This window comes from Astyanax mexicanus, chromosome 8, assembly GCF_023375975.1.
Source record: "Astyanax mexicanus isolate ESR-SI-001 chromosome 8, AstMex3_surface, whole genome shotgun sequence".
Lineage (NCBI taxonomy): Eukaryota > Metazoa > Chordata > Actinopteri > Characiformes > Acestrorhamphidae > Astyanax > Astyanax mexicanus.
Window position 1 is genome coordinate 6,648,774 of NC_064415.1, and position 12,777 is coordinate 6,661,550.

The 12,777-nt window shown below is 35.6% G+C and overlaps 1 protein-coding gene and 1 pseudogene across 1 annotated transcript in view; both read left to right on the forward strand.

The window, feature by feature from the left end:
- Positions 1 to 214: 214 nt before the first annotated feature.
- LOC125803952 (E3 ubiquitin/ISG15 ligase TRIM25-like) lies at positions 215 to 3,912 on the forward strand (annotated as a pseudogene).
- Positions 3,913 to 4,911: 999 nt separating this feature from the next.
- The window catches only part of LOC125803953 (tripartite motif-containing protein 16-like), a 97,123-nt gene continuing 89,257 nt past the window's right edge, over positions 4,912 to 12,777 (forward strand). Inside the window, exons 1-4 of the mRNA XM_049482767.1 lie at positions 4,912 to 5,014; positions 5,255 to 5,410; positions 5,794 to 5,847; positions 7,092 to 7,228. Coding sequence (XP_049338724.1) covers positions 4,912 to 5,014; positions 5,255 to 5,410; positions 5,794 to 5,847; positions 7,092 to 7,228 — 450 coding nt within the window. The remainder of the gene's footprint in view (positions 5,015 to 5,254; positions 5,411 to 5,793; positions 5,848 to 7,091; positions 7,229 to 12,777) is intronic.

Consider the following 12,777-nt stretch of genomic DNA (forward strand, 5'->3'; position numbering starts at 1 on the left):
AAGTGAGAGAGAAATTAGGCTAAATAGCAGAACATAAGCTGGTTATAAACTGACACACAGCAGAGGAGCTGAGGAGCTCAGTTCCCCAGAACCTGCAGAGCTTCAGACACAGCTGCAGAGAACGGCTTCACTTCAGCTTCAACTGGATCCAAACTGGACAGATAAGTGAATCTATCTGACTGGCTTTAGTAAAGAGCAGTGGAGCTTCTGTTAGACAGAGTTTTACTGTCTTGTAGCCTCTGTGCTAGCTAACGCTAACAGACTAGCTAACGCTAACCGACTAGCTAACGCTAACAGGCTCAAGTAACGTTACGTAGATACTGCTAAAATGCAAGCTAACGCTAACCGGCAAGCTAACGCTAAGAAACTAGCTAATGCTAACCGGCTAGCTAATGCTAACCGTTTGCTTTAGCTCAGCTCAGCTAACTCATCTAACCTACAGGAGAGAAACTCCTGTTTATGATTTAAACTATAGAACAGTGTGTGCTGAAGCCAAACGCTCAATACAGCCAAACAATTAAACAGTGGGGAAATCCCAGCTCCCTAACTAGTAAATATAGCCTTCGCATTTATATTACATTATGTGTTCATCTCGTAAATATAATATACTGCATGTTGTGAAGGCATTATTAATTGGGACTCGATAAAATGAAGAATGTAAGTTTTTATTATTTACAAAAAAATAGTTAGCTAACCTTTCTAACTCCTTCATTGATTTCACTGATTGAGTAAATTCTGCGGTAATAAGAAGCTCTAAATATCAGTTAATTGGTTAATTTACCCACTGTTGTTACCGGATTCAGCGTTTTACCGGGCCCATTATTAGTGTGGGTGTGGTACTGAATCAGGTGTAAATGATAGATATTATTAAATGTGTTGTAATGCAGGTGTCATGTGTGGCCGCTGTAATGAGTAAATGGCAAATTCTGTAGTTAGGAACTTTACTTACATTACTTGTATTATTTATTATTATTACAGATGACAGCCACACTCCCCTGGATATCTTTAAGATGTACTTTCCAGAGGATGCTCTGGCAGCCTGCTCAAGGAATAACCTGGATAATTAACGCTGGAAAGAACTACTTTTCCACAGATCAGATTCTCTTATTACTCTGTAATGTCACTGACTGACAGAGGTAAGATAAAATTGTTGTAATTTTATGTGTCAGGATTTTACACATATTCTGTGTGTGTTTTAAATAATCTGTGAAAGAGTTTTCATTGCCTCTTTTTTTATTACACTGCACACTTTCCAAATGTAAAAGTGTCTCAAACATTCAATGTGTGAGCCATTAGAATTCAAGTGAGTTTAGAGTACTAAACTTTTAAAATAGTGTAATTCCAGATAGCTTAACTGTGTATCATTGTTATTGTGAATACATGGGGAGAGTATAAGCTAAAAATCAGTTGTGACGAAATATTGGCTTTAAATATCGGTCATCTGCCACTTGTGATCTTTAAATATCGTCATCGGCAATTAAAAAAACAATAAAGGTCGATCACTAGTCTATACGTTACTCTACATACACACAGTACTAAGGAGTGGTTCAGAGGGAGCCGTGCCGTGAGTGGCTGTGCGGGGGGTGTGTGATGAGATGTTGGAAATTTTAAAGAAAAGCGTAAATCAGATTGATTCACACAGCATATAATTTAAAATGTCGTAAGTTCTTTGAGTCTACTGATATTCACGATTCTAGCTAAAAAACTGTGACCTGCAGAGCCTTTCATTTTTTTTGTCCAAAACTTTTAAATGTATTCCTATGGGAAAATGTTTAGCTGAAAAATGCCCGCTGTAAGAAAACCGTACAAAGTATTGTTCCAAAAAGCACAAGCAACGTAATTCAGTGGTTGTAACATGAAAGCAGTAGGAGGAGAAGCATATAGAAAAACGCAAATAGAATAATAATAAGATTTTTTCCAAGCCAACTTAATAATTCTCAATCACAGTGGATATAAGTTGCCTAGCTGGTGAACTATCTCTGTTTTGTGTGTGAAAGCTGGTTAGCTATGCTAGTGTAAATAGCTGTAAATAAGATTAAATAGGCTGTTGGAATGCTAGGTTAGCATATCTAGCTACTTTATGATCAGTGTTCACAGCAGTAGCTACTTCAGACTGCATTTACTTTAAATATGATACGACCAGAAACCATTTAATATGAACTGCTAATACTACTACTACTACTACTATTACTACTACACACACAGACACAGAGTGAGTTGACCGCAGTGTTTTAAAGGAACTGGGAGCTGAATGATCAGGGAGGTCAGTCAGATCTGGATTATAAGATATTAAACATATTAAACTATATAAATCAGTTTAGAATGTTGTGTTATATTTTTAAAAAACTATATTTTACTACTTAGTAATAATCTCAACTGAAGGGCTGTATTATTTATAATAACATAAATATCAGATCAGTATTGTCTAAAACTCAGCAATAAGAGTCTCTTAGTAGCTGAACAGATTTTAGTCCTGTCTCTGTTTCTCTTTCTTTAATGCTCAGGACCCCACAGGACTGCAGTAACACTGATTAGCATGGTGGTGGTGTATGAGGTGTTAGTGTGTGTTGTGCTGGTACGAGTGGATCAGACACAGCAGTGCTGCTGGAGTTTTTAAACACACTCCTGCAGCTCTGAAAGGGCTTGTTAATGAGCTGATTATTTGGGTGTTTGAGAGGTTCAAGCTGCCAATGTTGGGTTATTGAACACCTTTGTTGAGTCCAAATTCCATCTGATTGTTGTGTCTTATCTTGTCTACTCTTCTGAATATTCGGTGCAATTACACATTCTCACCAGAGAGGTCTCCAAATCCCCAAATCTCACAAACGTGCAGTCTGTCTCTTTAAGTGAGAGTGAAAGTAAAATCTGATCATTTCCTGGATTACCTGCAGGTGTGTGAGTGTGTGAATCGGTGTGTGTTGTGTCTGGATCTACAGTTTTGTCATTAATGTAAGTTTTCCTGAGTCTCTACAATAATTCCTGTTTGAGTCAGACAGTGTGAGTATTGTTATCTTGGCTAATAAGTAGAATTACAGGATAGTTCTGTTCACTTCTCTCCAACAGAGAACCAGGAAACAAAATCTTCACACTGTAAAATGGCAGAAGCCAATGTTTCACTGGCTCAGGATGAGTTCAGCTGTTCAATTTGCCTGGATCTCCTGAAGGATCCAGTTACTATTAACTGTGGACACAGTTTCTGTATGGTGTGTATTAACAAGTGCTGGGATCAGGAGGATCAGAAGAAGATCTATAGCTGCCCTCACTGCAGACACACCTTCACCTCAAGACCTGTCGTGAGTAAAAACACCATGCTGGCTGAGGTGGTGGAGAAACTGAAGAAGACGAGACTCCAGGCTGCTCCTCCTGATCACTCTTCTGCTGATCCTGAAGATGTGGAGTGTGATTCCTGTACTGGGAGAAAACACAAAGCCGTCCAGTCCTGCCTGGTGTGTCTGGCCTCTTTCTGTGAAGCTCACCTACAGCCTCACTACCAATCTCCAGCCTTTAAGAAGCACAAGCTGGTCAAAGCCTCCAGACGACTCCAGGAGCAGATCTGCTCTCAGCACGATAAACTGCTGGAGGTTTACTGTCGCACCGACTAGCAGTGTATCTGCATGCTGTGTATGCTGGATAACCATAAAGGACATGATACAGTGTCACTTGCAGCAGAAAGATCTGAGAAACAGGTCAGTGTGTAAATGGAGTAGCTGCTCCAGATTATATGACCTAATACCTTCACCTGTCCCATGACAGGTGGCATTTTAATTTTTAATTATTGTGTTTTGTTGGCTGGTTTATATTCAGAACCAGGTGGTGGAAACACAGAGGAAATACAAGGAGAGAATCCAGGAGAGAGAGAAGGAGCTTCAGGAGTTAATAGAAGCTGTGGAGAATCACAAGGTGATTTTTTAAATAAGTAGAAGAATAAAGATCTGATTTTTCCCATTAAGGGTAATTATTTAATTACTTAACTAAAGGTGTCCTCATTTTTAAAATGTCATTTAAAGTCACATTGTATTTTAGTTTTAGTCATCAATTATCAAAATTAAATCATCTTTACAGCTTCATGAGTTTAGAGAAGCCACAGCATGAAGTTTGGGTTTATGCAATATTTATGTCACATCTTATTCTGTGAAATTATTGGCTGGTTGCAAATAAAAAATCTGACTACTGATAAACTCTGATGTTCCTCAGTAATCAGATTATGAAGTGCATGTAAATCCACTTATTGATGTGAATGAACTGCTCCTAACATTCTCCTCTCTCTGTGATTCCACTACCAGCGCTCTGCTCAGACAGCAGTGGAGGACAGTGAGAAGATCTTCACTGAGATGATCCTCTCCATTGAGAGAAGACGCTCTGAGGTGAGGCAGATGATCAGAGATCAGGAGAAAGCTGCAGTGAGTCGAGCTGAAGAACGTCTAAAGAGACTGGAGCAGGAGATCACAGAGCTGAAGAGGAGAGATGCTGATCTGGAGAAGCTTTCATTCACAGAGGATCACATCCATTTCCTCCAGGTAACAGACTCTGTTTTTCTCCCCAAATACAAAGTTTATTTTAGACTGTTTACACCATCTTTTAAATGTGATCTATATCTGATATTAGTCTAAACAGTTCTTAAACTGAAACTTGTGCACTAAAGAGCAGAGCTTCACATGAAGTTTCAGTTTCACCAGTGACTAAAAGCTGAGCTTAACAGAGAATGAGTTCCAGTTCACTGTAAAAAAGGGAATGTTGTTTGGCCACGCCCTCCTCTTTAATGTCTGTCCTTTATCTTTTTTGTTTAAACAATTTTAAGTTTTTTTATTTTACTTAGTGCTGCAGCAGCACCATCTATTGGCTGTGTTCAGCAATTTGATTGGATATATCTTTAAAGAGAGAGCGGTTGTGATGTGTACTATTTAATTCAGTATGAACAGAGACATCAGTCCAAATGTTTATGGGGTCTGTTATCTCTCTATCACACCAATTAATCTTTCATTAACTGCTGTCGCCATTTTCCCTTATGCTCAATGTAAGTTTTGACGTAAATGTTGCATGAATTCTGATCTGTCTTGGATATTGGATATGTATCAGATTTCAATAACACAGATTTTTTATTTCCTTTCACACTGTCTCATACATAATTAATCTGAATCATGAATGACTAATAAGATCAGATTGAGGCCAGATTTTACCTGATTTAATTCAATATAAATTTGATTTAGAAATTGTTGAAGGTGTTATGTGTTTGTTTTTGTCTACATGTAGAGTTTTCAGACTCTCTCAGCTCCTCCTGGATCTTCAGCATCACCTGCTTTTACTCTCAGTCCTCTCAACACTTTTGAAGTTGTTATAAAGTCTGTTTCTCAGCTGAGAGGAAAACTAGACGAATTCTGGAAAGAGGAATTTGAGAAGACATCAGCTGCAGGTATATTAAATAAAAATTAAATAAAGTAAATATATGAAATGATAAGTCCATAAATAGTCATTCTGCACTCAGTACCTCATAATGACAAAGTAAAAACAATTTAGGATTTTTTAAAAAGTAAAAGAGTGTGAAGAGTTTCAGAATGCACTGTAGGTTCTTCTCTAAATCCTGATTAAGTGGTCAGTAGTTTCTGGACTGAAGTGGTTGAGACTGTATATAAGGTGTGACTTTATTGTGATTGAAAGTTCAGGTAGGGTAGATTAAGACTCTACATCTACATGGAGAGAAAATCCAGTATTAGATTATTTTAATGTTGTAGTAAATGTACAGAGGGAACAGAAGCTCAGTGATGCTGTGTAGTAACTGTGTACATTTTCCTGTAGTGAAGGAAGTGCAGATCATTCCTGAACACAAAAGCAGAGAAGAGTTTCTGCAGTGTAAGTCCAGCCCTTTCTCTCTCTCTCTCTCTCTCTCTCTCTCTCTCTCTCTCTCTCTCTCTCTCTCTCACTTTCTCTAACCCTTTAATTCTCACACACACACAGAAATAACACCACAATGTACAAATACGCAAAGTTTAATCTGACATTTATACGTCTATATTAAATAATAAACTGTTATATTTCAACTGCTTACGTATAAACTTGATAAAAAAACACCAACATTCCTCATGAACTTTGATTTAGTGATAATGGCCTATCATAGTTTTGTATTTATTTAGATAAAACACAAAATTTGTGTTTTATAATAAAAGCAATGAACATTTTACTACAAATCTGCAATTATTATGCAACTCAATCGATTCTCTGTATAATAGATTAAAAAATTAGTATATTTTCTGGATTAGCGACTGTACTGAATCTCTGTGTAATAGTGAGCACTTGTATCCAGGCTGTTTCAGAGGCAAAGTGAACATGGAAAATTTTAAAATGCCCCAATCAAACACCAAACAACAAAGAACAGTAATTTTAAAGTGCATCTACAAGCATAACCAAAAACGTTCAGAAATGTATTGTTTCTCTGAGATTTGTGACTAAACTTTCACCAATCTTTCCCCAAATAGTATAGTCTCTGATTATCTTCTTTATTTATACTGTAAAGTTCTACACAATTCTGGACAGTTCTGAAAACTTCTTGATAGTTCTCACAGTTCCAGAAGCTTCTGGAAGTCTTTAGTATACTCAGCACTTTATATTTCACAAATATTCATAAAAATAGATCAGTTTCAGATATGATTGTGCCACCACTAAAGCAAAACCTTTATTTTGTATATTCTATTTTTATTGTATTCTTTTATTTTATCTTATTTTATCTATATATCTATTTTAATAACAGCTCTTGGTTGTAAACTGGATCGTAAGATCACAATTCCGTTCCACCTCATGTACCACATGTGATGCGAATGACAATAAAATCTTCTTGAATCCTTTAATCCTTGAAAATTTCTGGGGAATAAAAACATTTTTATTTTTTAAAGAATTAGGAAAACACACTTAACACCTGAGAACAAAAATATACATAAAATTGTTATGTTGTGTAATTGAAAAATAATGAAAATAAATCTTTCTTTAACATAATCAAACACTTTTCATAGATGCTTCCAGTATGTTCTCTGGTTATTTCAGTTTTAGGGGCTGTTTTTAGATCATTTTCTAAAAGCTGATGGGTTTTCTCTCTCTTTCAGATTCTTGTCAGCTCACACTGGATCCAAACACAGCTTATAAATACCTCCTCCTGTCTGAGAGGAACACAGTGGTGACCTGCAGCACCACAGTCCAGCCATATCCTGACCATCCAGACAGATTTGATAGATGGATTGAGGTTCTGTGTAGAGAGAGTGTGAGTGGACGCTGCTACTGGGAGGTTGAGTGGAGAGGAGCTGGAGGGGTTGGTATAGCAGTGTCTTATAAAAGCATCTCCAGGGAGGGAGGAGGCGAGGAGTGTGTGTTTGGATTTAATGATCAGTCTTGGAGTTTGTTCTGTGATTCCTCCAGATACAAATTCAGATACAATAACAGAGGTACTGTAATCTCTGGAGTGCCCGTCTCCTCTAGAATAGGAGTGTATGTGGATCACAGGGCAGGAACTCTGTCCTTCTACAGCATCTCTGATACCATGACCCTCATCCACAGAGTCCAGACCACCTTCACTCAGCCGCTCTACGCTGGGTTTGTGTTAAACCTTCACTCATCAGTAAATCTTTTACTTTCAGCAAAATAGATGAACATGCAGAACAAAGAGAAGAGCTGGATGAGATCAGATAAGAACTGCAGAATCTAGACTGTAGAACTGATCAAATAAAGTTATAATAGTGCTGGGAGATATTGTTAATATAAATAATCATAATTCTGAACGGTAATTACGTCTGTCCCAGATTAGAACTGCAGGTACATTTCCTGTATGGAAAGATTTATTCAGATTTAGCGTTAAATAGTTTAAACCGTTTATATCATTAACAGAGCTCACAGTAACAGAGTTCATACTTTAAACTTCATATTACAGAATTTTATTCATTTTTAACACATTATCATTTATTATAAACTGAATGAAATCACAATAAAATGTTAAAATTATTATACTGTTGTTTTATCCTCAACATTTTTATATTAAAACAAAGAGAGAGGAAATCTGTGTGTTAATGCTTTAACTTTAATTTTACAATTAATGTAATATCAAAAGGAAAGAACAAAATATATACAACATATAGTCGAATATAGTAGAAAATATACATTTAACTTACTGTACAGTACACACATTAACTTACTTTATGAAACACAGTTTTACAATATTGAACTGTTGATTGTAGCTTAAATTTACTATATTTATCATCGCTGTCACATAAAAACATTATATCTCCAAAGTAGCAACTTTACATTTCTATTTGCCCTTTCATCAGGAAATATTGACACAGTATGAAGATAAAGTATGAACATAAGATACAGTAGACATAAGGTTTTTATGTTAAAGCAGTTTTAAACTAATTAATCTAATATATGTGCTTCTATGTTGAGTTGATTTATTTGAGCATTTTATCATTTAACTCTACACAGTTCTCTGTATTAATTTGATTTTATTTCTAATGTACTCAGATTGTATTCCTGTAATCTTGTAATGTTGTGGGATATATCTTATAAATAATAAAGTGGAAGCTGAAAGCTCAGAACAGAGGATCTAATTTGTCTAATTATTACTATTAGTTCTGGTTTTCAGAGCACTAGGAGCAGATGTCTGGGATAAATGGCTGAAGATGAAGCTGTTTTCTCATTGGTTTCTTTTGCAGCATTAAACCTAGCATTCTTAGACTACGCTAGAACTAGAACTGATCCAATCAGGTTTATTATCACAACAATGGAAACACAATATATAGAAATAAAAATAAAAATATAATAAATACATTAACTTTAACTCTTCACTCTACAACATAATTACACTGTTTTAAAATGTACTGACCAGTATTGGCGTATTCAGGTTTTTGATTAATCAACATCACTAAACTAATCCCTGTCAAAGGTGAGAAAAGTATCTCCATTCATTACTCTGTAGGTAGAAGTATAGATACTAGGGGTTAAAATACTTCTGTAGAAGTTGAAGCATCAACTCAAGCTTTTTACTCTTTAAGTAAAAGTATAAAAGTACTGGTTTCAAAACTACTTAAAGTATAAAGTTAATGTAATGTAAGGGGAAAATAATAAAGCCATTAAGAACAAAAGCTTAGGCCGCGCCCACATCGTCCTATAGCGCACAAAAACTATTTTTTTTATAAGCTATAATGACTATATTGTGCTATTAAAATGTTAATGTTGATAATATAATTTGGGATTTTGCACTAGGCTGTTCCCTGTTTTAGCTGCATATATTCTCATTGTAAATGAATGTATTTTAGTAGAATGTAAATATATTAAAGAAGCTTAGTTTGTCTGGAGTTTTTTCTGTAGCATAAAACCCATAAAGCTATAAAAACTGTGCTACTTTACTTCACCTACTGATTTCAAAAGACTAAAAGACATGTTTCTCTCTTTAAAGCTCTTAACAGATATGTTCTATTACATGAAATAAAGTTAACAATTAAAAAGGTTAAAAAGAAGAGAGGAGAATTAGCTCTGGAGAGTGTCTTCCGTGTTTATCAGATTGCTTCTAAGTGACTGAAATTAATGGGGTTTTATGGAGGATTTAAGCTATAAGTCTGAGTTTATAAGTGTTTTAGAATAATTAAAATAAAGACAGAACTATATCACATGATTCAGCACTGCAGAAACATTTTCTAAAGCTTTTAAACTCCAGTTATAAACCTTTTAAACTCCAGTTAGCTCTCTAACCACTCAGCACACATTAGCATCAATGCTAACTAGCTCCTCTCTTCTCTAGAACCTGTTTGATGTAGAAAAATGTACATTTAAAGGTAAACTTTCTTTGCTGTTTTAGTAAAATGAATCAATTTTCTTTGAAAAATCATAAGAATATTAAAAACAAGTAGTTAGACTCTATTATAACTTGGAGTTTTTAAAGGAGTTGAGGCTAATACTAATGCTAATGCTAATGCTCAGTTGCGTGCAAAGACATTTTGGGGGGCAAGTGCTCAGGGGGGAAAAGGGCACTTTTTAGCACACCACCAACTGATAAAATACATAGTAGTTTGGTGCTGTATGAGACGTATTACTGCACAAGAAACTGATTTCAGGTTGGGTTTAGAGGGCATAGTTGATGTGTATGTTACCTGGCTGGTGTGACTGGGGGGGAAGCCTATATGTTTCCGTGCGTGCTGTGCTGAACTGCTGCTAGCAAGGACGTAGGAGCAGGTTTGATATTGGGGGGACACATCTATAAAGTAATATAACATAGTATAATGCAATCTGCTTATTTGAATAAGCCCATTTTATAGTCTCTTAAAACAACATTTGTGGATTTACCTTTAATCACAAATAAACCATTCTTTTTGTACTTCTGTTTATTATTAGTTACATCCAAGTAAAGGTCACTTTACAACCTAAACATGTTACTCCACTTTACATTTACTGTTGATAAAAAATATGCATCCAATGTCTGAACTATATATAAATATATGGAAAAAAACACTGATGAGGTATCACCTAATGTTTAAAAGAATATAACAGATATTATTATTATTACTATTATTATTATGTATTGGCATGTCAATTCTGTTGTATATTTGTATATTTACATTCACGCCACCTTTTTTCGACTAAAAGTACTTATGATGGTGGTCTTTTACGTAAAAGAATGTAACCTTATGTTTCATAGAGATTTTTGGCAGATGTTAATATAAACTTTAGATGACCCAAACCCTCCTAGTCTGTTAGTTAAATGAGCTTTTACTAAAGGACCAGATATATTCCATTAGTAAATCTAAGGGGCTAATGGATTTGAACAGGTAAACTCAATAAATGAGAGTTTATTAGCTGATCATATGGATGGGTTAAGAAACTGCTTTAAACTACCTACATGAAGTATTGTACTAAATTCTGTCTATCCACTACATCCAGCTTCTATCTAACTAGTTAAGCTAGCTAAAATAATTTTCCTTCATTATAATTTACAGTAATCCTAGTCTACAAGTCACAATGACTATCACAAGCTCACAGAGGGTTTGATCTGTGGGTTTTGAGTCGTTTATTTTTAACCAGCTATCAGAAATAATCTCATAACAGTTTACATGGTAAGCTCCGTTACCTTTTAGAAAAATCGCTGTTTATCCAAATCTGTTTTAACGTCAGCTCGCTGCACCCCGCTGCTGAATCTAAAAAAGAAAACCTTACAAATCCTCCACTCTCCTGCGAGCTGATTGGCTGTTTCTATTAAGAGGCGGGACTTTCTTCCTGAACCGGCTTCGTGATTGGCCTATGCTTGCGCGAACGCACGGGGTCACGTGACAGAGGAAGAGAGAGGTCTTGTGTGTGAGCTGATTTCAGGGCATTCTGTTTTCACTCGTTTTTAATCGCACAGGTTTTCAAAAGATCATTTCAACACGGCTTCAGTAAAATCTTAATAATAATAATAATAATAATAATATTTAAAAAAAAAACGAAGTTTCAAAAGGGCACTTTGGTTAATAAAGGGCAGAGTTGGTGGTGCTTTAGCACCACCTGATGTCTATGTGTGCGTGTGTATAGTAGTAGTAGTAGTAGTAGTAGTAGTAGTAGTAGTATGAGCAGTTCATATTAAGTGGTTTCTGGTTGTATCATATTTAAAGTAAATGCAGTCTGAAGTAGCTACTGCTGTGAACACTGATCATAAAGTAGCTAGATATGCTAACCCAGCATTCCAACAGCCTATTTAATCTTATTTATAGCTATTTACACTAGCATAGCTAACCAGCTTTCACACACAAAACAGAGATAGTTCACCAGCTAGGCAACTTATATCCACTGCATACCTGTCAAGTCTCCCGTTTTGGCCGGGAAACTATCGTATTTTACTCCTCTTTCCCGCCGTCCTCCCGTATTAGTATTTTCCCGTAAATTTCCCTTATTATATTAAGGTTAAAAAATATATATTATTGAGGAGACAGGGCACTGACCGCGCTGTGTCTCCTAACCAATCGTGGAGCCGGTTCAAGGAGAAAGTCCCGCCTTTCATGAGAAACAGCCAATCAGCTTGCAAAGGAGAGTCAGTGTGATGAAGCCCCTAGTCGCTGTGAGTTCAGGCAGCTAGTCGGAGCTGCTGATGTTAAAACATATCTGGATATTCAGCGATTTTTCTTCAGATTAAACCTTTTAAAATAAAAAAAATACAGCTTGTGACTCAGTTTAACTAGAAATGTGAAGAGGACCGAAATTAACTGATCAGGGGTTGAGTGATCAAAAGAAAGAAGTATTAATTAAAAATGATTAATTGTGCAGGCCACTTAGGACTAATTTTTACTGATGGAATATATGTGGTCCATGTCCTTTTAGTAAAAGCTCATAATACTATTTTTAGGTCACCTACATTCATTTTGCAGAATTTGTGCACCCTTTGTTCAATTTTAAATCTATTAAATAAATAAATAAATATATAATATAAAAGAGTGCATTTATGGCAAAAATGACATGAAATCTTAACTTTTTTTTAATATCTAGAAAAGGGTTTTTAATTTGGCTGTATTAAAAGAATGACATATGTAGGAATGTCCACAACATTTCAGATTCTGATAATCTAATTGTAGTGTGTAAGTGGTTCACATGTGGTTATTTTAGATTTTTTGTAAGCCTGTCTTAAAATGTAAGGGATACTGAACCTTCGTTGGGCTGGTGGGACAGCTTTAAGCGGACATAGGAAAATATCCCTTATTTTTAAATCTAAAACTTGACAGGTATGATCCACTGTGATTTAGAGTTATTAATTTGGCTTGGAAAAATTATTATTAGTATTAT